Source organism: Poromitra crassiceps (assembly GCF_964638095.1).
Source record: "Poromitra crassiceps genome assembly, chromosome: 6".
Lineage (NCBI taxonomy): Eukaryota > Metazoa > Chordata > Actinopteri > Beryciformes > Melamphaidae > Poromitra > Poromitra crassiceps.
This window is the reverse complement of record NC_139627.1, coordinates 6,858,744-6,879,606: the sequence shown is the minus strand read 5'-3', so window position 1 is coordinate 6,879,606 and position 20,863 is coordinate 6,858,744. Positions and strand designations below refer to the sequence as shown.

At 43.5% G+C, this 20,863-nt stretch overlaps 1 protein-coding gene across 3 annotated transcripts in view; it reads left to right on the top strand.

Annotated features, from left to right (window-relative positions):
• LOC310777630 (glutamate receptor ionotropic, NMDA 1) overlaps window positions 1-20,863 on the top strand; it is a gene marked incomplete at both ends in the record, with an annotated part of 63,659 nt that overhangs the window by 23,049 nt on the left and 19,747 nt on the right. For 2 of the 3 annotated variants that reach the window (XM_083638004.1, XM_083638002.1), the window contains 5 exons: window positions 14,837-14,899; window positions 15,674-15,771; window positions 18,385-18,506; window positions 20,241-20,415; window positions 20,518-20,662. In XM_083638004.1, coding sequence (XP_083494130.1) covers window positions 14,837-14,899; window positions 15,674-15,771; window positions 18,385-18,506; window positions 20,241-20,415; window positions 20,518-20,662 — 603 coding nt within the window. The remainder of the gene's footprint in view (window positions 1-14,836; window positions 14,900-15,673; window positions 15,772-18,384; window positions 18,507-20,240; window positions 20,416-20,517; window positions 20,663-20,863) is intronic. The other variant, XM_083638003.1, reaches the window with a different exon arrangement.

The window sequence follows — 20,863 nt, the reverse complement described above, 5'->3', positions numbered from 1 at the left end:
TTCAACCGATTACACTGGTATTTCACTTTTCACCGTTCTCCTATGTAAAAGAGATAAGAATTCAACTTCTCCTCATGCACTATTATTCCGTTCAATATCAATCCTATTTTATTATTTACACTCTACTCTCTAATAAATCCACATTATGAACTCTACACCTGTTTGACTCCCGGCCACGATGATGTCACTGGTACTGTATCTTCTTCCCTCTGTCCTCCTCTAGCAGACCGGAGCTAGGAAAGAAAGAAATCTTAGTGCATCATGTCTGCCCAGTATATAACAATGACATTTTTATGGGAGTTAAACACCTGGTTATGGAGATTTGAAGGATCCTCAGTCCGCCTGCCCTTTGGTAGTTGCTTTCTTGCAGTGTGATGCGTGGGTCCAACTAGGCCTCCCCTGGCACTTTACTGCAGTGTCCGTGGTCAGCAACACCTGGAAAGGGCCTATCCATCTCGGAGATAGCTTGTTTTTCCTCTTAAACACTTTAATGTACACCTCATCACCAGGTTGAAATTTGTGACAAGGCTCTTCCGGTGGCTGCGGTTGCGCAGCACGGACTTGAGGGTGTAGGCGTTTAAACTGTGAGCATAGAGCTTTATAATATTCTAGGGCTTTTTCATCCGCTAATAACAATTCAACTTTAGACAGTGGTGGTAATGGCATTATGGGAACTGACATCGGTCGTCCCATCAAGACCTCATGCGGAGATAAGCCTGTCGGCCTATTTGGTGTGGCTCTCATTTCCATTAGGACGAGAGGCAAAGCATCAGGCCATTTTAATCCTGTTTCCCCACACAGTTTGGCCAATTTACTCTTTAATATTCCATTTTGCCTTTCCACACTCCCAGCTGACTGTGGATGATACGGTGTATGGAAGTTTAGCTTCATAGCAAGAGCTTGGCTAAGCTTTTGCACCAGCTCAGCGGTGAAATGAGACCCCCGGTCACTATTCATAGAATGAGGAATCCCAAATCTTGGGATTATATCTGTAACCAATTTCTTCACAACTGCCGCTGCGTCCGCATGGCGACATGGAAAAGCTTCAATCCATCTTGAGAACTTATCAACTATTACCAAGACATACTGATAGCCTTGACATTTCTCTAGCTCAATAAAATCCATCTGCATATTTACAAAAGGCCCCCAGGGGGTGGGTGTGCTCCTCGTTTGGGCTTTTCCGGCTTCCCAATATTGTATTTCTGGCATACGACGCATCTTCCACACCATTCCTTTGCCTGCTGCGCTGCCCCCGGTGCATACCACAATGCCTTTATAGCTTCCAACATACCCCCCTGTGATACATGAGTAGCGCCATGTGCTGCTCGTATCAAAACAGGAATTATTACTCTCGGTGCTACTATTCGCTCTGTAGAGTCTCTCCAGACATCATCTGATGCCTTACAGCATCCTGCTGCTTCCCATAATTTCTTCTCTTCCGTTGCTGCCTTTTCCTGTAAAACAGCTATTTCATTAAGAGAAGGCACAACCTCTTTTACAACACAATGGGGCTTTAACTTTACAATCAGAGTGGGGTCGCAGGCTGCTGATTTAGCAGCTTCATCGGCCCTCATATTGCCCTTTGCAACAAGAGAATTAGCATTTGAATGAGCATCACACTTGATGCCCGCCAATTTAGATGGAAGTAAACACGCTTCTAAAAGATTATTAACATACATAGCATTCTTAATTTTAGTCCCAGAACTTGTAATAAATCCTCGTTCCTTCCAAAGCCTACCATGATCATGTACAACATTAAATGCATATTTCGAATCGGTGTATATGGTCGCTGTCTTACCTTCAGCCAGAATGCACGCACGAGTGAGGGCAAATAGTTCTGCTTTCTGTGCAGAAAAATCATTAGGTAGTTTGGCATGCTCAACAATTTCATAATCAGTAACTACAGCATACCCTGCATCCAAGTCGCTTCCATTAGGATTTCTGAATGAACTCCCATCTACATAAAAAATGCAATCACTGTTATCAATTGGGGTTTGTTCCAAATCGGGTCTAGGTGCTGTTACGGCCAAGACAGTTTGCTCACAATTGTGATTCCAGTCGTCATCCGAACATATTGGCAAGAAAGTGGCTGGATTTACTGGAGGTGAGCGTTTGATTGTTAAATTTGGATTTGCCAATAATGTAGCTGCATACGTAGAGTTTCTGGATGCCGTCAGATGTTGCGATGCAGACTTCTGCAACAGAGTAGAGACAGAGTGAGGTACATACAGAGTAACGGGTGAATCAAAGGTCACAATTGAGCATTTGGATACACAGAGCGCTGCCGCCGCCACCGCTCTTAGACAGGCTGGCAGTCCTCTCGCCACGGAATCCAGCTGTGTGCTCCAATACCCCACTGGCCTCTGTGCACCCCCGTGCATTTGGGTTAAAACCCCATTTGCAAATCCGTCTGTCTCTGTTAGGGATGCACCGATATCAAAATTCTGGGCCGATACCGATACCGATATTTGAAATAAACAATCTGTCCGATACCGATATATACCGATATCGATTGTTTGACAGGGAAGCCAAGAAATCTTCATTATATTAAATGAGAAATAAGTAACTCAACTGTTTTGAAGTCTTTCAGTCCAGTTTCACACAATATCTTTGACTTTGAACACAAAATCAATCATACAAATGTAATTATGAAACAACCAATCTTTAATATAACCTTGCTGTCACATGAGTTTTTTTTACATTAACCTTAAAGATGTTAACATCTTACAGTGCAACATCTAACAGTACTGTGTAGTACTTTAAGCCCAACAAAAAATATTTTGCTGCCTTAAACATTTGATTTTTCCACACAGAACGTGACCTTGGTGGTATTACCTTTTTCTTTTGTCAAAACTTGACTAGTGCCATGAAGTTCATGAACCTATTCAATGGGTGATTGATTGTTGACACTTATTTTTTGAAAAATAAAAAAAATAAAAAATAAAAAGATTTCTGACTGAGTCTTCAATTCAAAACAATACTTATCTCCATTTGACTCAATAGATGCTGAACTGAACATGGGAATAATATTTAACAAAAGACAGAGAGACAGACACAGACAGACAGACAGACAGACAGACAGACAGACAGACAGACAGACAGACACACAGACAGGCAGACAGACAGGCAGACAGAGAGACAGACAGACAGACAGACAGACAGACAGACAGACAGACAGAGAGACAGACAGACAGACAGACAGACAGACACAGACAGACAGACAGACAGACAGACAGACAGACAGAGATACATCAATACCTCAACTTTATACATTATGATCGGAACAATCAAGATGTAATTTGCTACAACAGTAATTAATTTACTTTCTGTCCATACTCCAGAGCGAGACTGCCCTCTTGTGGAACAAGCTGGACTTGAATGGGGCATCTTGCGTAAACACATTGAGGCTTTTAGTAGGAAAACCACCCTGCGGGCCTCCTCTTCTCAATATCAAAGATGAAATAAATTGAAAAATAAATAAAATCACATCTGTTCACAGGCCTGTTCTTCTTTATAAAACAAACAAATGCCTCTTACTAAGAAAACTAGAAAAGCCTTAGTGGACCTCATATATAGTGCAAATGGATTACATAGTAGGCCTTCTTAATAAAATAAATTTGAAAACAAAATAAAAACCTTCCCTGCATATAGTATGGCTGAATATTAAAATTAAATAAATAAGAAAATCAAGTCTCACAGGCCTCTTCTTTATGAAACAAAAACACTTCCTTTACTATGAAAACTCAAAAGCCTTCCTGGTATATAGCTTATAGTGGGCGGAATAGCACTGCAGCATAAATAATAAAATAAATCTAATCACACAGGCCTCTTCTTATGAAACAAAAAGTTTCCCTCTTTTAGGAAAAGCCTTCTAGCTTATAGTAGGCCTAATAGCAGCATAAATAATACAATAAAATAAATATAATCACAAAGAAGAGGCCTGTGTGATTAATTATTTTTCATGAAACAAAAAGTGTCCTTTTACTATAGCCTAAAATTAAACCACGGATATGGCCGGGTAGGCCTACCTCATTAGGCTACTTCTTAGTGAGATGCATGTTCTTCTTGACAAACATGAGCATCTCCACCTTGTCACAGTTCAGTCTATTTCTCTTCTCATCCAAGATGTGAGAGGCACAGCTGAACAGCCGCTCACTGTCGGTGGAGGCGCACGGAGCACACAGGTATTTGCGTGCCATTTGTGCCAGTGCGGGAAAACGCAGGTGATTCTCTCTCCAATATCCGAGTGCATTCTCTTTTCTGGGAATGGGGGCCTCTACAAAGAAAACGTCCAGTTGCTGTGATGCTGCCCTGCGTCTTGGCGTTTCTGTTTCTGGTCGCTCTTCCTCCAGAATCTCATCAAACATGTCATGCAGAGTGGACTGTTCCCCATCAGCTCGTGCCCTCTTGCTCTGTCGATCATCACCATCTCTCTCTCCGACACCCGCTCTCTCTCCACCGTGCGTCCTGGGCACATCTCCAGCGTCAGGCGTCTCCAGGAGCGCGTCAAGTGTGGCTCGTACGCGCTGCTTGTCATCAAAGTAGCGGTCCTTGTATCTGGGATCGAGTGACGTTGCGATGCAGTACAGGGGCTCATACTCGATTCGGCTGAAGCGTGTATCTATAGCCTCTAATAAGGTGGTTTTGGTAGTTTTAACACCATGATCTGTGTCAACCTCCTTGCTTAATAGACGTCTCAGGGCTCTCACCGAGGGGATAACGTCAGCCGCCGATGCCTCTGCACTGCTGATTTCTCTTGTCAGTACTTCAAACGGGGAGAGAAGTGTGACAACGTTTTCCATTAATCCCCACTGATGGACAGTGAGAGTTGCAGGGAGCTCGTATTCTGCGGCATATTGTGCAATTGCGCGCTTTTGCTCCAAAAGGCTCTCCAGCATATAAAATGTGCTGTTCCAGCGAGTGGAAACATCTTGCTGCAGCCGTTTGTGTTTCATCTGAAGCTGGCTCTGCGCATCCTGCAGGCGTGAGTAGGCAAGGGGTGAATGTTTAAAGTGTCCAACTATTTTTCGGCCAATCTTCACCACATCCGCGATGCTCCGCTGGCTCAGGACGCCGTCATGCACAGCCAGCTGCAGCGTGTGTGCCATGCAGCCAAAGCTGGCCAGCCTACTGTCTCGCATAGCTTTATCCATGTTTCTGGCGTTGTCTCTTACGACAACATGCACTTTGGATTTGTCGATATTCCACGTTTCAAACATGCTGTCAAACGCACTCGAGATAGCAGGTGCGTTATGGGACCCGGAGAATTCTTGGGAGTGTAACACGGCTTTCACCAAGTTAAAGTCCTTGTCAATCCACTGTGCCGTGAGGCTAAGCATGCTCACAGGGCTAGCATCCGAACTCCATATATCAGTCGTAAAACTGATTGCAGGTATGTCACCAGCCAGCAGCTCATGAATGTGTTTTGCAACAACGTTGTAGAGTTCAGGGAGACACACGTCTGCGAAATGGCGCCGACTGGGCAGTGTGTAACGAGGCTCCAGGTGGTCCATTAAGCTTCGGAAACCCACGTCTGCCACAACGGAGAAAGGTTGATCATCTAACGCGATGAACTCCATCACTTTCTTAGTGATCCCCTTTGCTTTGGTGCTGTCCGCGGGGTATTGTTTCCCCTTCTCAAAAGCTGCGGCTATTGTCTGTGTCGACCCAGCATTGCTGCCGCTGGTGCTGGTGGCTTGTTTCCTTGCGTCGAGTTCAGCTCTCCTTTTTCTGTCAGCTGCGAGGTATGCATTATACTCGTCAACATGTCTATTTTTTAAATGTCCGCTGAGATTTGTTGTGTTGAAATTCTTGACACTAGTCCCTCCTCTGGAAATGTCAAGGCCACAGGTCCTACAAACTGCAAAACGCGGGTCTTTCGCTGAGATCTGGAAAAACTGCCAGACGCAGGACATTTTGTTTCTCTTTGAAAACCACACACTGGGGCAAATGGCACCGCCTACTTCTTCAAGTGAACCAGAGTGTTTGATATGTGGGTTGTGTCAATCAGTGGCTGCTGTAGGGTAGCCAGGCAGAAATTAGGTGGCGCAACCTGACAAAACTGATGTTCTAAACATCGGCCACTGCAATCGGTGAACATGGGCCTTTTTCACCGATGGCCGATTGCAGTCAACAAGGCCCATATCGGCCAATGCCGATGTGCGACCGATACATCGGTGCATCCCTAGTCTCTGTAACATACAAGGAAAATGTTAATTTATAATCCGGCAAACCCAAAGCAGGAGCTGTCAACAAAGACGTTTTTAGACCCTCAAATGCGTTTGTTAACTCGGGCGTCCATATTACTTTATCTGGCTGCTCACTGGTAGTAATATCTCTGAGAGGCCTCTCCATAGCGGCATAGTCAAAAATCCACTGTCTACAATAACCAGTTGCTCCTAGGAAGGATTTCATAGAATCCTTGGTGGTGGGTGGAGCTAGCGCTGATAATGCCTTTATCCGATCACTACATAACTTCTTTTGTGCTCCCTCAAGAACGTGCCCTAAATACTTCACTTTAGGCTGACAAAATTGGAGTTTTCCTAATGACGCCTTATGTCCTTTCTGCTCTAATGCCGCCAGCAAAACAATGGAGTCGGTTTCACAGGCCTCTTTAGATGGAGATGCTATTAAAATATCATCCATATATTGTATTAAAACACTCCCTTTAGGCAATTGCAAATCTCTTAGATCATGATTCAAGGCTCTGCTGTACAAGGTTGGACTCTCAGTATATCCTTGAGGAGCGCGCCGCCATGTAAATTGGGTTCCTTTAAATGTAAAAGCGAAGAGGTATTGTGAATCTTGATGGATGGGAATTGAAAAGAATGCTGAACATAAATCTACCACTGTATAATGTGTAGTATTTGCTGGTATAGATGTTAATATAGTGGCTGGGTTAGCAACTACTGGATGGATTGGCACTACACATGCATTGACATCTCTCAAATCTTGTATGAACCGCCAGACTCCAGGCCGTCCTGGTTTTGGGATTGGCATAATGGAAGTATTACACGGGGAAAAACATGGTGTTATTACTCCCTGTTCCAATAGCGAGTCGATGACTTTAGCAATGCCTTCTTCAGCATCTGGTCTCAAGGGAATTTGCCGGTTCCGTGGTAGTTCATGTCCATCTTTCAAAGTAATTTTATGAGGGACAGCTGAATTAACAAAGCCCACTTCTGTGGAATGTGTAGCCCATAACTTAGACGGGACTGATGCTAATGGCCCACATGGCAGATATTCAAGAGCGGGTGCAGGAGTATGACATGTAAATGTACCTTCAATGGAGACAGGAGGTAAGGAAATACAATACCCATTCTTCAGCCTCTTCAACGTCCAGCCATTTGTCATTATCACGGGCGTTTCACATACCTCTGTCATTAAGGGTGTTACACTATCAGCCACTTCCTGCAGTGTGGCCTCAGGGCCACATGCCAAAACAATGCAGGCATTAGCATTCTCTGTCTCACACACAGACTTCTGTCTCTCAGTTAATTGCACCCTGGCTGCAATTCCTCGGTCTGTTATGTAGATATCTGAAAAAGCTGAAAAGGTGTCAGTTGTATCGACAAAATCATTTACCAATTGTTGATAATTGTCTGATACATCACCACTCCAATAGGCCGCTCTGATATTCAAAGCTGCCAATGATTTGAACATCAAACATTTTAATCTCAGCTCCGGTGATGCTTCTTGTACGACCTTTAAAGCTGTGGAGACAAAACTTTCAACAGAAACCGTGTTTATTTCCCAACAAAACAATGTATCTCCTTTAATTTGCTGTAGCATTTGATTGATTTCAAATTGATTCTCATGTGGCACTTCCAAATAAATTCCATCTGGTGTACAATGTATTTTGCAATTCATCTTACATAGCAAATCTCTACCCAATAAATTAACCGGTGCTGACTCTGTTAACAGCAATGAATGTTTGATGCTAAATGGATACAGTGTTGAGCTTATTATAGCAGGTTTAGACATTGGTGTTTGCTGTGGGATTCCAGAGATTCCCACTGTTAACACCTCTCGTCCTGACAGCGGCAACTGTGCATCCTTCCTGCACATAGATGATAAAGTGGCTCCTGTATCTACCAAAAATGGGACTGTATTACCATTAACTTTCAGGTTAATCATTGGTTCCTCCGTAGAGATTTTAGTAAGTGTACGCAAATTGCATTGTATGATTTCTCTTGTTGCTCTCTGATGACCTCCCTATTGTGTCGCTTGACCTCTGAATGGGTCTTCTGCCGAGAATGGCGCTTCTGGGGCAGATGGCTCAGTTCTCCTGCGGGGGTTCTCCGAACAGTCTCGTGCCCAATGTGAGGGATTGCCACAAATAAAACAACAATCATCTTTCACCCACTCCTTTCTCCTATCTTGTTGGCCTCTCCATCCCCTTCCCTTCCTTTGAAATCTATCTTGTTTACCCCCTCTGTTTATTCCAGCATTAACATAGAAAAGCCCCACATCCCTCCCCTGGTTGGGCTTTCTCTTCTCCTTTTGTTGTCGTTCTATGTTAATAGCAGCGGTTTGGATATCTTTAAATGAGGAAGTCTCCCAACTTAACATGACTAGTTTCAAATGTTTTACCAAATGTGGTAGCAGGCCACTGACAAAACACGCGACTTGGAATCCTGTTCCTTGATCCGACTCCATTCCACTATTAGTATCCCATAGCATTTTAAAGCGCCAAACATATTGTTCCACTGTTTCTGTCTCCTCCTGTTTACATGTAGTGATATTCGACAAGCATGCATTTCTCCGGGAATAGGTCTTTACCGCTCCTTCTATCCTGGTTACACAAGCCTCCCTTGTTTCCCCTCCTGTCCACCTATCTATATCTGGAATTGCCATGTTGACACTAACCTGATCATACTTATCCTGAAAAATAGAAATCATAATTTGCTGTATGTCTCTAGGTGTGGGAGTATAGCAGTGACATACTGTTCGCAGATTAGCCATGAAACCGCTGGGATTCACATCTGCTTTTGGAAACTGACAAACCATGGCATGCAGCTCCGACGGTGTCCAGGGCCTATAGACTTCAGCTCGGTCACCAGCATTAGTACCTGTTGCAACTATTTTCATCGGCATTTGCTGATATGGTACATCAGCCAAATCTTCAGTTACATCATTCCTCCTTGTCCTATGTGCAATAGGGGCATCCACTTTTAGTTTTTCTAGGGCCTTGATGAGCTCCCCCATCATAATCTGAGCTTGGGCCCCTTGCTGTTCCTGCCCCCCTCCCTCTGGAGACTGCATAGGCGGAGGCGGAGCTGAAGGTGATGAATGAGAGGTCAAGGTACCTTTGACCGCCTCATCCGCCAAACCCCCTGCTGCTCCTTGCTCTGCTTGCTGTCCAGGCATTTGCATCTGTCTATTGACCTGACATAAGATAACAGTCTCCTCGTCACTCTCTGTGTCCATTTTATCTAAATGTAAATTAGGGTACAACCCTGCCTTTGAAGCCTTTGCTTTGGCCCCCCTCTCTCTGTTTACCTCTAAAGCAACATTGAGTTCCAACAACTTTTCTGCTTGTTCTCTCTTTTTATTGGCATTTCGCAGCTCACATTCACACTTCCACAGACGCAAAGCCAAATTGTTTCCTTCCTCATCTGCCTTCTTTAACCTTTTGGCCTGCACCATTTTTATTACATCCTTAATCCTATCTATATCAAAGGAGCCTCCCGGAGGCCACTCTCCCCCACTCCATATGGTCCACTTCTCAGAATATTTCACAGCTACTTCACCATACTTGCCTTCCATTATCCTATAAGGTGACCCCATTTTCGGCCCCTTTGCAGCCTGAAGGCTTTGCTGCGACCCCATTTTACTGTACAGTTTTACTCACTTTTAAATGACTATTTGCTCCATTCACATCCAGCACTCAACTCACATTTACACAGTCATTCCACCAGCCAGACATACCACTCAGCTGTACACACATTCATTCACTCACAGTTACACGGCCTTCAACGAATGCACATTTAACATACAATGACACCAACATTGAACATATATCTCTTATAGGCTATAGAACCCGTCTCAATTGCGAGAACCCGTCTCCGCTCAACACACTTTAGAGACCGCAACACTTGGGAGCAGGGTACTCCCCCCTCAGAAACCACCGCCGGCTTTCTCTTTTAATTATTAGTTATAAGTAACCTAGTTACGTCAGATTCTAAATCCGTGCAGATTCTAAATCTGTTTAGTTAAGTAACCTAGTTACTGCAGATTATAAATCTGTTTAGTTCTAAACTATCATAACAGGCCTTTACTAGAGCATAAATAGTACAAGCTTCTAAAGCCTTATCTACACACATTGTATATAATTCTGCTTCTGGTAAAAACCTGCCCATCTAATGGGTACGTTCTAAACGCCTCTGGTAATGAGGTTTTATATTTCCATCAGTCTAACTGGAATTTATCTGACGCGCCATACATTCTAAATGCATTTAATTCCCATCTAATGGTTTATTTTCTCATCTAATGAGGTTTTATAGCATCTAATGCTTACATTGCATAGTGGTTTCTCGAGGCTCACAGACCAACCCTTCTAGCTCACAACGTAATTAGACTGAAATTATATCTCACAACCCATATCATTTTCTACAATCCACCATAGAATTTCAAAGCAAATAGGCAACTTACCCGTTAATTCTGGTCTCTCCACCCGTTGCTTCACCTCGAGGCAGTGTGAGGCCCAAACAGCCCTCTTTGTCGACTTTTCACTGCTCCCAGGTGACGTCAAACAGGCTCCAGACCACCGTCCCTCTTCGACCGGGTTTCGGACACCAAACTGTCGTAAGAATTTCCCTACTTCCTAAATAATCCAACACTATTTGCTTAAAAAGAATATGATTTATTATACATGTGCGCACATGGAAGCTCTGTTCTCATACCTCTCGACAGACCAACTTCCAGTTCCATCAATGTATTCACTATTTGAATGGGAACATACAGAGGTGGAGCTTGAATACTAATTACCAGGAGGAGTTAAATGTAACCACTCCTTATGCATAATTTTGGGTAGGTTTAACGACAACTGGAGGAAGGTAGGTAGGCTACCATGGCACCAGCCAGCCATGTCATGGTAGCTCGCAGTAAGCGGGTGTAAATGGATGTGATGTTTTTTGAGAAACATATGGGCATAAGTGACAAACATTTTCAAACGGGTCCCTTGTTATCTGAATGAAATTAAGCCCTTCAGAATCGCAAGTGGCTGCTTTACACAGCCTGTCTGATGTGATGATGACGATAGCTTAACATGCGTGCATGGCATCACTTATGTCTTGCTGTGATGTTAGTTCAGTATCTCAATAAAAGTTCTTACATGCTTGTTATTTCCCTCTAAGGCAGGGATGTCAGAGATACGGCCCGCGGGCCGGATCCGGCCCACGGGCAGGTTTCATCCGGCCCGCGAGATGTTTTGGAATATTAAAAAAAATATATATATATATTATTATTATTATTAAATTCGCACCCCATTATCATGAACTACGTGTGGCTAATAAGCAAGCTAAGAGTTCATTCATAAGTTAATTAACCTGCACTACAAGGAAGTATGTCAGTAGGTCATCAGGTGTAAACAAAGCCGCCATGATGCCACGCTGGAATTGAATCGCGCATTCAGCTACCTACCAAAAAACAAAAGAATCAACAAGATCAGGCGCGGACTGCATAATCGGGCACGTCGGGCAAATGCCCGGTGGCCTGGCCTGGCCTGGCCTGGCCTGCAAAAAAAAAAAAAAATTGTGCCCGCAGTCAGGCCACTCACTGAACAGCAAGCCAGGCGCCGCCTACTGGTTTACTAGTGGTTTTATTACTTTATTCAGGATTAAAGTGGATGCATCTCATTGTAAAATTGGACTTGGCCCAAATTGGGCTTCAAACGGCCCAAATCTGGCTTTAAACGACCCAAATTGGGCTTCAAACGGCCCACATCTGGCTTCAAACGGCCCAAATTGAGCTTTAAACGGCCCACATTTTTCTGACGCCGGTACGCGGGTCGGCCCGTATCGGCCTGGCCTGCTTGGTATCTAATGCCCGGCCTGAATTATGATCCCAGTCCGCCCCTGAACAAGATGCTGTCGAAAAAGAGAAAGGTTGACACGGAATGCAGGCAGTTTCAAGAGAAATGGAAAGAGCAGTATTTATTTTGTGAAGTAAATGGGTACAGTAAATGAGTCGAATTGATTTTAGTAAAAAAAAAATCCGGCCCCCATGAGGTCTCAGTTGAACAAATCCGGCCCTCTACCTAATATGAGTCTGACACCCCTGCTCTAAGGGACTGCAAGGCAGATATTTAAACAGCCTTGTTTGTGTACAGTACCAGTGGCATGGGAGTAATAAAAAGGGATTAAGGACCAGGACCCCTGGTGGTCAGTAAGATGGGCTGGTTGAGCCAATGTTAAAATGATCTTTATTTATTATTTATTTTTGCTTTAAAACTATTTTTTAATTTTCTGCTTAAAGTTCATGAAAAAAGTGGCATTCTTGTTTTTTCACACAATAATTTCATAATACCATTTGTAATGCCACCGTTGTAGTGCTGTTGTTCAAAATTAAAGTACATTTTCTCAGATTTATTGGTGTCTTTCTAGTCACACAATTTAATAGTCAGTGTTTACCATACACTGATCTATTTGTGGTGGTACACCCTACATAGATTTTGACCCCCACAAATACTGCCACATATTAATTTCAACTAGTTGACTGCAAACTCCTGCTTTAGTGCTTACAGTATATTATTATCTTGTCGGAATATTATTCCAGCCAATAAGTTAGGAAGTTCCCTTTTGATTTAATTTTACTTTTGTTTTGCCTACAAAGCAAAATGTTACTTTACTTGAAACTCCCCTGAAGTGATTTTGGTATTATTTATGCAAGCATAATTCTACCATATCGTAACCTGTATGCAGAATATATATAGTATATATAGGGAAAAAATTATTTTTTCATTGCTGTAAAACCACAGAACGGTAAAGAAGATATTGATGTGTGTAGTTCTTCATAGATCTAGTCTCTTCATTTTGATCTCAAAGTGCGCCAGTTTGATCCATTTTTACTTGAAACTGTACAACATTTTCTTCCGGGGGGGCATGCCCCCGGACCCCCCTAGGGGTTCAGTGGTCCATGACCTTTGGGTGGGCTGAGCCCACCCAAAGCTCTGATGCTAAAACCGCCCCTGCTCGTCACGGTTGCACTGGTGGTGGTGGAAAACGCTCTAGGTTTTGTGATCAAAAATCTCCTCATTTTGTTTTGGCTAGTTGTGTTGAGAATGTGTCAGTCTGTCACTCTCTCTCTGAGATACCGCTCAAGTGCACACGTGTGTTTACGTCACTACGTCAGCAGGGTCACGTAGAGTGCACTGACACATGCAGCCAATCAGATTAACGGGCTATGTTTTGATCAACTCGTTTTGTAACCCGGGGCCGCCGGCGGGCCTCGGGCGGGTGGAGTTTACTATCAAATCAATGTAAAATGACTCAACCCCGCCCAGCCACAGCCCATAGCCCAGAGCAGAGCACCCACGGGAAAATGAGGGGAGTGAGAGAGAGATAGGTATCAAGCTGTCAGTCGAGAGGTGTCTTTAGAAGGCAGGTCCGGGATCATCTTTGGAGTAAAGTGGCTAGCTAGAGGACAGGTTTTGCCGCCAGCAAAACAATGTTTTTAATTCGTGATATTGTTGTTTTTGTTCTTGGATTTGGTTCTCTGAAATTGTTGCCGATTTTCATGTTTTTGTTTTGTTATTTGTTTTAATGATTTTAGGTGTCTGGTTACGGATAAGAAATGGTATATTGATTAGAAATTGTATATTGATATGACTGACTTTTTACATGTTATGTGTTGTGCGTTCTGTCCTACAACAGCAGGGACCATGTTGGAAATAAGTGTTCTCACTTTAACATGTTATCCTTTGGAATTTTCTTTTGTAAATTGTCTTCTCTATATCCATAAATAAAAATCAATCAATCAAGTTGATTGAGTCAAGTTTTGCCAAGTGAAAATGCAGGGCTGGTGGGGGGGGGGGGGGCTGCGTCAGGAAGGTGCAGGGGCTGAGGCCGCCACCAGAGGGGGCTGCAGCCCCGGCAGCTCCCCACTTACAGCGCTGTTGCACACGGGGCGCTCTTTACACTTCCTGAAAGATTCAGCGTGATCACACGTAAAATGGCACAGCTGTGGCCGAACAAAATGTCTGCTCTCTCACACACAGACACTTCGCATTCTTATTAGAGGATTCAGCAAAGACCATATGGCATAAGATGAATTAAGTACAAGCATATTGAGACCTCTATCCCTTTCAAGCAGTTGTGGATGGAATAGTTGTGAATAGAATAGTTGCATGTGAATGGAATAGTTGTGAATGTGATTTGTTTTGAATGTGCTTGTCAGCTCGTCTAATGGACAAAGCATGGACACAGAGCTAGAGTGCAGTGAGGTGTGAGCGGAGCATGGAAGCCTGTGAAGCAGAAAGATGCTGTATTTCACTGCAAAATGGCTCCCTGTCCCCGGCAGGACTCCCTTGTGCCTCCTCTCACAATACATGGGATCTGACTGGAATTCAAAATGGTGACCTGTGAAGGCCAGCAGTGTGAGCCTGTCTGAATGAAGTTGGAAGATAATTGCCATTTTTGAATGATAGTGAAGAATATCATTAAGCGGTATTGGTATACATGATTCCTCGTTGATGTTCTTTGCAAGCCCCACTGTTAAAGATCCCAATTTGAAGCAGAAAAGTGGAGATTTGTTGGAATGCTTTACTGCCCTCCATTTTCAACTGTTTATAATATTTTTCTGTCTGCATATTTTCTCTGTGCACATTACTCATCAGAATAAAAAAAGGAACTATGAAAACCTCGACCAACTGTCCTATGACAACAAGCGAGGACCTAAGGTATATTTGCATGGTCAATGCACGCCGCCCACCAACTTTCCAAACGTAGCAACTAGAAACCAGCCCAACCAGTCACCAGCCGACCCAGAAATGTCCCTCTCTTGGTAGCACGTGTTTTCTTTAATTTTTTACTTTGAGACATTTCCCTATTATTTCAATGAAGAATGATTTTGTGATGAAAAATCTATAATTTTCGGTTATTCAAAAAAGAAAAAGAAAAGAAATCAGTGACCAGCGCCTCGCTTTTATCATTTTCATTTTCTCCTTCAATAAAGGAATGCATGTATTCAGAACACACATACGCACACACACACAAAAGAGTTTGCAAGTCCATTCCTGGGTGGAGAACCGGTAGTGTGGGACAAAACCGTTTCCCAGATGCTACTTCCTCCTGTTCTGTAGCACTTCACTAGTTTTCAGCAGCTTTTTTGTTGGGGGGGAAAAAATGTCCTCCTCACTCTCCTTCACCCGTTTTTGGTTGCATTGACGTTCTTCTCCCCTCTACCTAACATGCACGTCCTTCTTTGGAGCCTTGATAACCCTCAGTTTGCATGCAACATGCAACAAATGCAAAAGTTTTTTCCCTTCAAGCTTTTTTTTCTTATTTTTTTTCTTTTTTAGTTCAGCCGACTCCCCTGGACCGCTTTCTTTTTTCCTCTGTCTTCCGTTTTCAAACGAAATCAACCGAACTGAAACCAAGCAGGTAAAGAGGCAGCATGGTGTCTAAGTTAGGGATAGGTAGCTGGCTTGACCTTTCTTGTGCCCCGATCACAGGCAGAGAAAGTCCTCCAGTTCAGCCAGGACACTAACTTAACAGCCCTGCTACTGGAGGCTAAAGAGCTGGAGGCCCGTGTCATCATCCTCTCCGCCAGGTGAGAAAACCAACCATTTCAGGCTCTTGGCCCAAAATGACATGGCCACCATTTGAAAAGGATGTGACACCTACTCTTACAAAACGATTGATTTCAAAAAATGAAAACTGATTATGGAGCTTAAAAGAACATAGTGGGTAAGTAGTAGGGCTGGGTATCGGTACTCTATGGCCCCTATCGTTGTATCAGCCTATAAACTGCGCTGAACGCCCAGCGCAGTGGGCGTGCACCAGCCCACTCGATGTCTTGGTGTCGGCGCTACACGCAGCCTTAAGCATTACAACCACGCCTTTTAAGCGTAAAATTATGCACAGTCTGCTCATTGGTGAAGTGCAGTAAAGAGTCACAAGCTTGCCTTTTAAGCTCCAATTCCACGGAGAAATCCAGTAAAACCAGACAAGCCAAGCGCTCTGCTCCCCCCCCCCCTCCCTTCATCCCGTCTGTCTGTCTCCATATATAGACTATTATTCCATATCATTATGCTTCTCAAACCAATCTAACTGCAGTTTAAATACTGCAAGCATGTAAATATGCTACACTATAGCAAGATCAAAGTGAGAAGAATGTTCTAAACGCATCAGCTAGAAAAATATAGCCTATCCCTATATGATGAGATTAATTAGATTGGTGAAAGTTTGTCCAGAAATATATCGTTTTCTCTCCCCTGCTGCACAGGTAGGATGATGCACATAAATATAGCCTACATTATGTAAAGTCATTGTAGAAATGTGTTTTTATTGTAAAACTAAATGTGAAGTAGGGCCAAGTTATTGGAGCAGACATCACAGTATAGCACATGACAGTAGAAGCGCGTTACGCTGTCACTTATCTAAATCACATTAAATCGACGAGGGATATATATAGGCCCAGGATGACATATATGTTTCACATAGGGTTGTGTTTGGATTTCGCATTTTATTTTGTCCAATATTGAAATGTTCTACAATAGCATGTTGTGGGAACATGACACATTATTTAGATCTATTTCCATGTACCTTTCTATCTATTTAGGCTAATTTCGATGCGATTTATTATCGAAATGGATTAGCCCAGTGCATGTCTGGCTGTTGCAGGGAAGGCAGGCAGTGAATGTTTGCCCACAATGATCTTGTTCCTTCACTGCACAGGTAGGATGATGCAACAGCCTCTGAATGGCACGGGCTCAGTCAAAACTGTCATGTTAGAAAAAACTGTCATGTTGTTAAAAAACAACTTATTTTTTCTGAGAGATAGAGAGAACCGGCAAACTTTTTTTCAAGCAGTCCGTATTGTGCCTGTCAGATTGATGAGTAAGAGAGAGGGAGTGACACAGAGAGAAGGGACAGAGGAAAGGGCAGAGGAGCGCTCCGCGCAACCAGCGCACTGAATAGGCCTGGTTTTCAAAAGCGCAAAGTGCTAAATTTACGACAGGTGGGAAGATATCATTAGGCCGGTATTTAAGGCCGAAACGCCCATTCTCGCCCATTTTGGGACTGCGCCACGCCCATTCCGCCTAAAGCGCATTTGGCAGCCTAAAGCCATGTTGATATCTTCCCGAGGCAGGCGCAAGGCACGTTTTTTTGCGTTTAAGGCCCGTTTTAGCGCCGAAGGCCTGTGGGAGAATAGGGCCCAATACCTTTAAGGTATCGACCGAAATAACCCTAACCAAGTAGTATCGAAACTTCTCCAGTCAAACGATACCTACAATTCAATCCTTTTTGTACACAGATCTAGGGGAGGGGGGGTCATTATTTGTATAGTTTTGCTCACAACCAATCACCACCCCAAGTATTTTATTTAATATAACATGTGATTGGCCCACTAGCGCAGCCAGCAGCTACAACCCATACAGTCTGTGGTGGGGAGGTGGAGCGCGGCGTATGTGATGGAGTTGACAGTTCAGCGTGCCGAGATGCCACCAAAACGTTCAAATTCACATGAGTATCGAAGGAAGTAGAAAAAAGGTATTGAATGAAGTACTCTATTGGTATCGGCATCGCTTTAAGGGTACTGGTATCATAACATTTGAACGATACCCAGCCCTATCATAACGATACCCAGCCCTAATAAGTAGTAAACAATATTAGATAGCAAACTTTGTAGGTAGGTACTCGATCTTTGACCATGATTAATGTTCCTAATTGAGTACATTGCTTTGGAAATGATCTTTAGGAATACAAATAAGAATAAGAAACTTAAGTGATCTCATGGAATTTGGGACCATTTTCCACAGGGAAAATGTAAAAAAGTGTTACTGTATGTTTACCTCATACCTTGATGCTCCCATTGAGGCAGTATCACATTGATACATTTTGGATGTTTTGCTTGCATATAATGAGGAATTAACAATGTTGCAATGGCTTAAAGCAACAAATCACAGGAGTGTGCAGGTGAGATTGAAACCTCACCAAATGAATTAAAAGCTCTCATCTTAATTGATAAAAAAAAACATGACACAACATTGAAGACAATCAAGCACAGCATGCATGTGCAGATCCAAAACAACAGTTAATCGACCACTCCTAAAATCCAGATTAGCACAAATTTCACTCATTACACTTGTAATTCTGGCATTGTTTGGCATACTCTAACATTCTTGACAAAATAACCTTCTTTCAATATGGCAACTTGTAGTGAGGAGGACGCTGCCGCAGTGTACAAGGCTGCCCGCTTCCTCAACATGACCGGCTCCGGCTACGTGTGGCTGGTGGGCGAGCGCGAGATGTCGGGTAAAGCACTAAGTGAGGCGCCAGACGGTACGTTTCTCCATCAAAGATCAGTGGACATGAATGAGTTGACGCTGGCTTTACTCAGAGGGCCGGTCATAAGAGAGCTTCACCAACAAGACGGATGCATCACACCATTTACTGTATAATTGCTTGTTGTGTGTTAAGCATTTAAACGTTTAAGCATTCTGTGTTTAAAGGTTTAAATGAGTCATGTAACTACAATCAGTTCTTAGTTTAAATATTTATATCCCACCATTTTTACTTTAAAGTGCAGTCAAAAATACAAGATACATACTATATTTTTTTATATGTCAAAACAACGTTGGGTTATCCAAAGCTGAATTAATTGTGCTATTCTGCTATGTTAATAGCTTGGTTCTCATGAATTATAAAGGGAGTTTTGCAACCCTCACATTGAAGTGTAACTGAGATAGAATGGTAAGCTACAACAGTCCTTTTTCTACCTGGATTTCTGCACAAGTCTCACATATTATCACTGTGTTCACAAAAGTCAAGTGTCTCTCCCCAAAACTCCCCCCCCCCCCCTCCCACTGTCTCCCCAGGCACTCACACACAAACAACCCCCCCCCCCCCTCTAGCACTGTCTCCCCAGGCACTCACACACAAACAACCCCCCCCCCCCCTCCCACTGCAGATATTTTGTTGTCCTGTCCCGTGTCCGCGCACCTGTTCCAGTCTTGTCGATCAACACTGTGGCTTCTTCCAGGAGTCTGCTAGACTTGGTGGACCTAGTTGCAATCAGAAAACTTAGCTGAAGTTGGATTGTTGATGTGTTCTGCTTAATCGGTACTAGCATACTTGTTTGGTCCCACACATACGGTACTGTACAATGCTTTTGCCTGTGCTGGTTCCCCAACTTGATCCCCATAGCTGGTAGGTCTGGGGAAAAAATCCAACTTCAAGGGACTCTTTGCTCATGCTGGGAAAAGGTCACCAGTGGCAACATCAGGGAAATGATCCATTTATTTACCTCCTCTCATAATTGACAAAATGTGGATATCTTAAAGCCCCAATTTGTAGGCAAACTATTTTTACTTGAACAGCTTCTAAATCATTTTGATGGTACACTGCACTTCTAATAATATGGACAATGGCACCTCTATCATTCCCACCCCCCGAATGCCTGTTCCTGCTGCAACTCCTTCAGCTTCATATTAAAAGCTTTCAGCTGACAAACTAACGGAATGCTTTTATTGTGAAGAACGTATAGGAAGTGAAATGTGTTTAGGCGCTCTGAGTTAGCATAGCTTGATTAGTGGTGCTCTTCTTCAATACAAGTCCACAACAACATTTGGGGATATTTGAAGCACATTTTTCTCTCTCGAAGCTAATCAGTTATAAACACTGCAGAGAGGTTAGCAAAGTAGAGAGTAAACTCAGACTGATATAACTTACAAACAGGGAAGTGTAGCATTACATCCTGTAATTACCACTTGTGGCAGCAGAGGCCGCTGTTGCTGCCGCTCAGCAGATTTCTACATGTTGGGGCTTTAATGTTATTTTTAGAGAGATTAGCTTCATCCCATGAGGCAACAAGAAAAGGATGGATCGTGCAGCTGATGTTTGACCTTTGTTCAGGATGTCTAAGAGGCCCTATAAGGGTTAGGGTTAGGGTTAGGATTAGGTTATAACCCTAACCCTTAGGGTTAGGGTTATAACACTAACCCTATAAGTTTTCACTTTGTGCAAATGATCCGGAGAGGCTGATGACCTTTTGTTTTGTTGTTGGCCGGGCCTCAGGTCTGATTGGCCTCCAGCTCATCAACGGGAAGAATGAGTCAGCTCATATCAATGATGCGGTGGCTGTGGTGGCCCAGTCCATCCAGGAGCTCTTTGAGAAGGAGAATATCACGGAGCCCCCTAGAGGCTGCGTGGGGAACACCAACATCTGGAAAACAGGGCCCCTCTTTAAACGGCATGTAGATTGACATACTCTTCCATTGTCTTTGAAAAAGCACACATGCGCACGCTCACGCGCTCACATGTGATCGCCCACCACACTCTCATCTGGCCACAGGGTGCTGATGTCATCGAAGTACCCAGAGGGCCTTACGGGACGTGTGGAGTTCAACGACGATGGAGATAGGAAGTACGCCCACTACAGTATTCTCAACTACCAGAAGAGTCGGCTTATTCAAGTGGGCATATACAATGGAACTCAGGTCAGCTGACACATATAAGCATCTCATACAATCACTATGACACAGGAAGAATATATAGACGGTCTTCACGGAACTGTTAGTCCTGCTCTGACATTTTTCTCCCTGTCCATAGCAAACACTGCAACAGGAAGTGAGCTGGGGTTCAATTTAGATGTTTTTGTTGTCAAGTGAAAACCCTCGCTCTCTCTCTGTCCCTCTCTA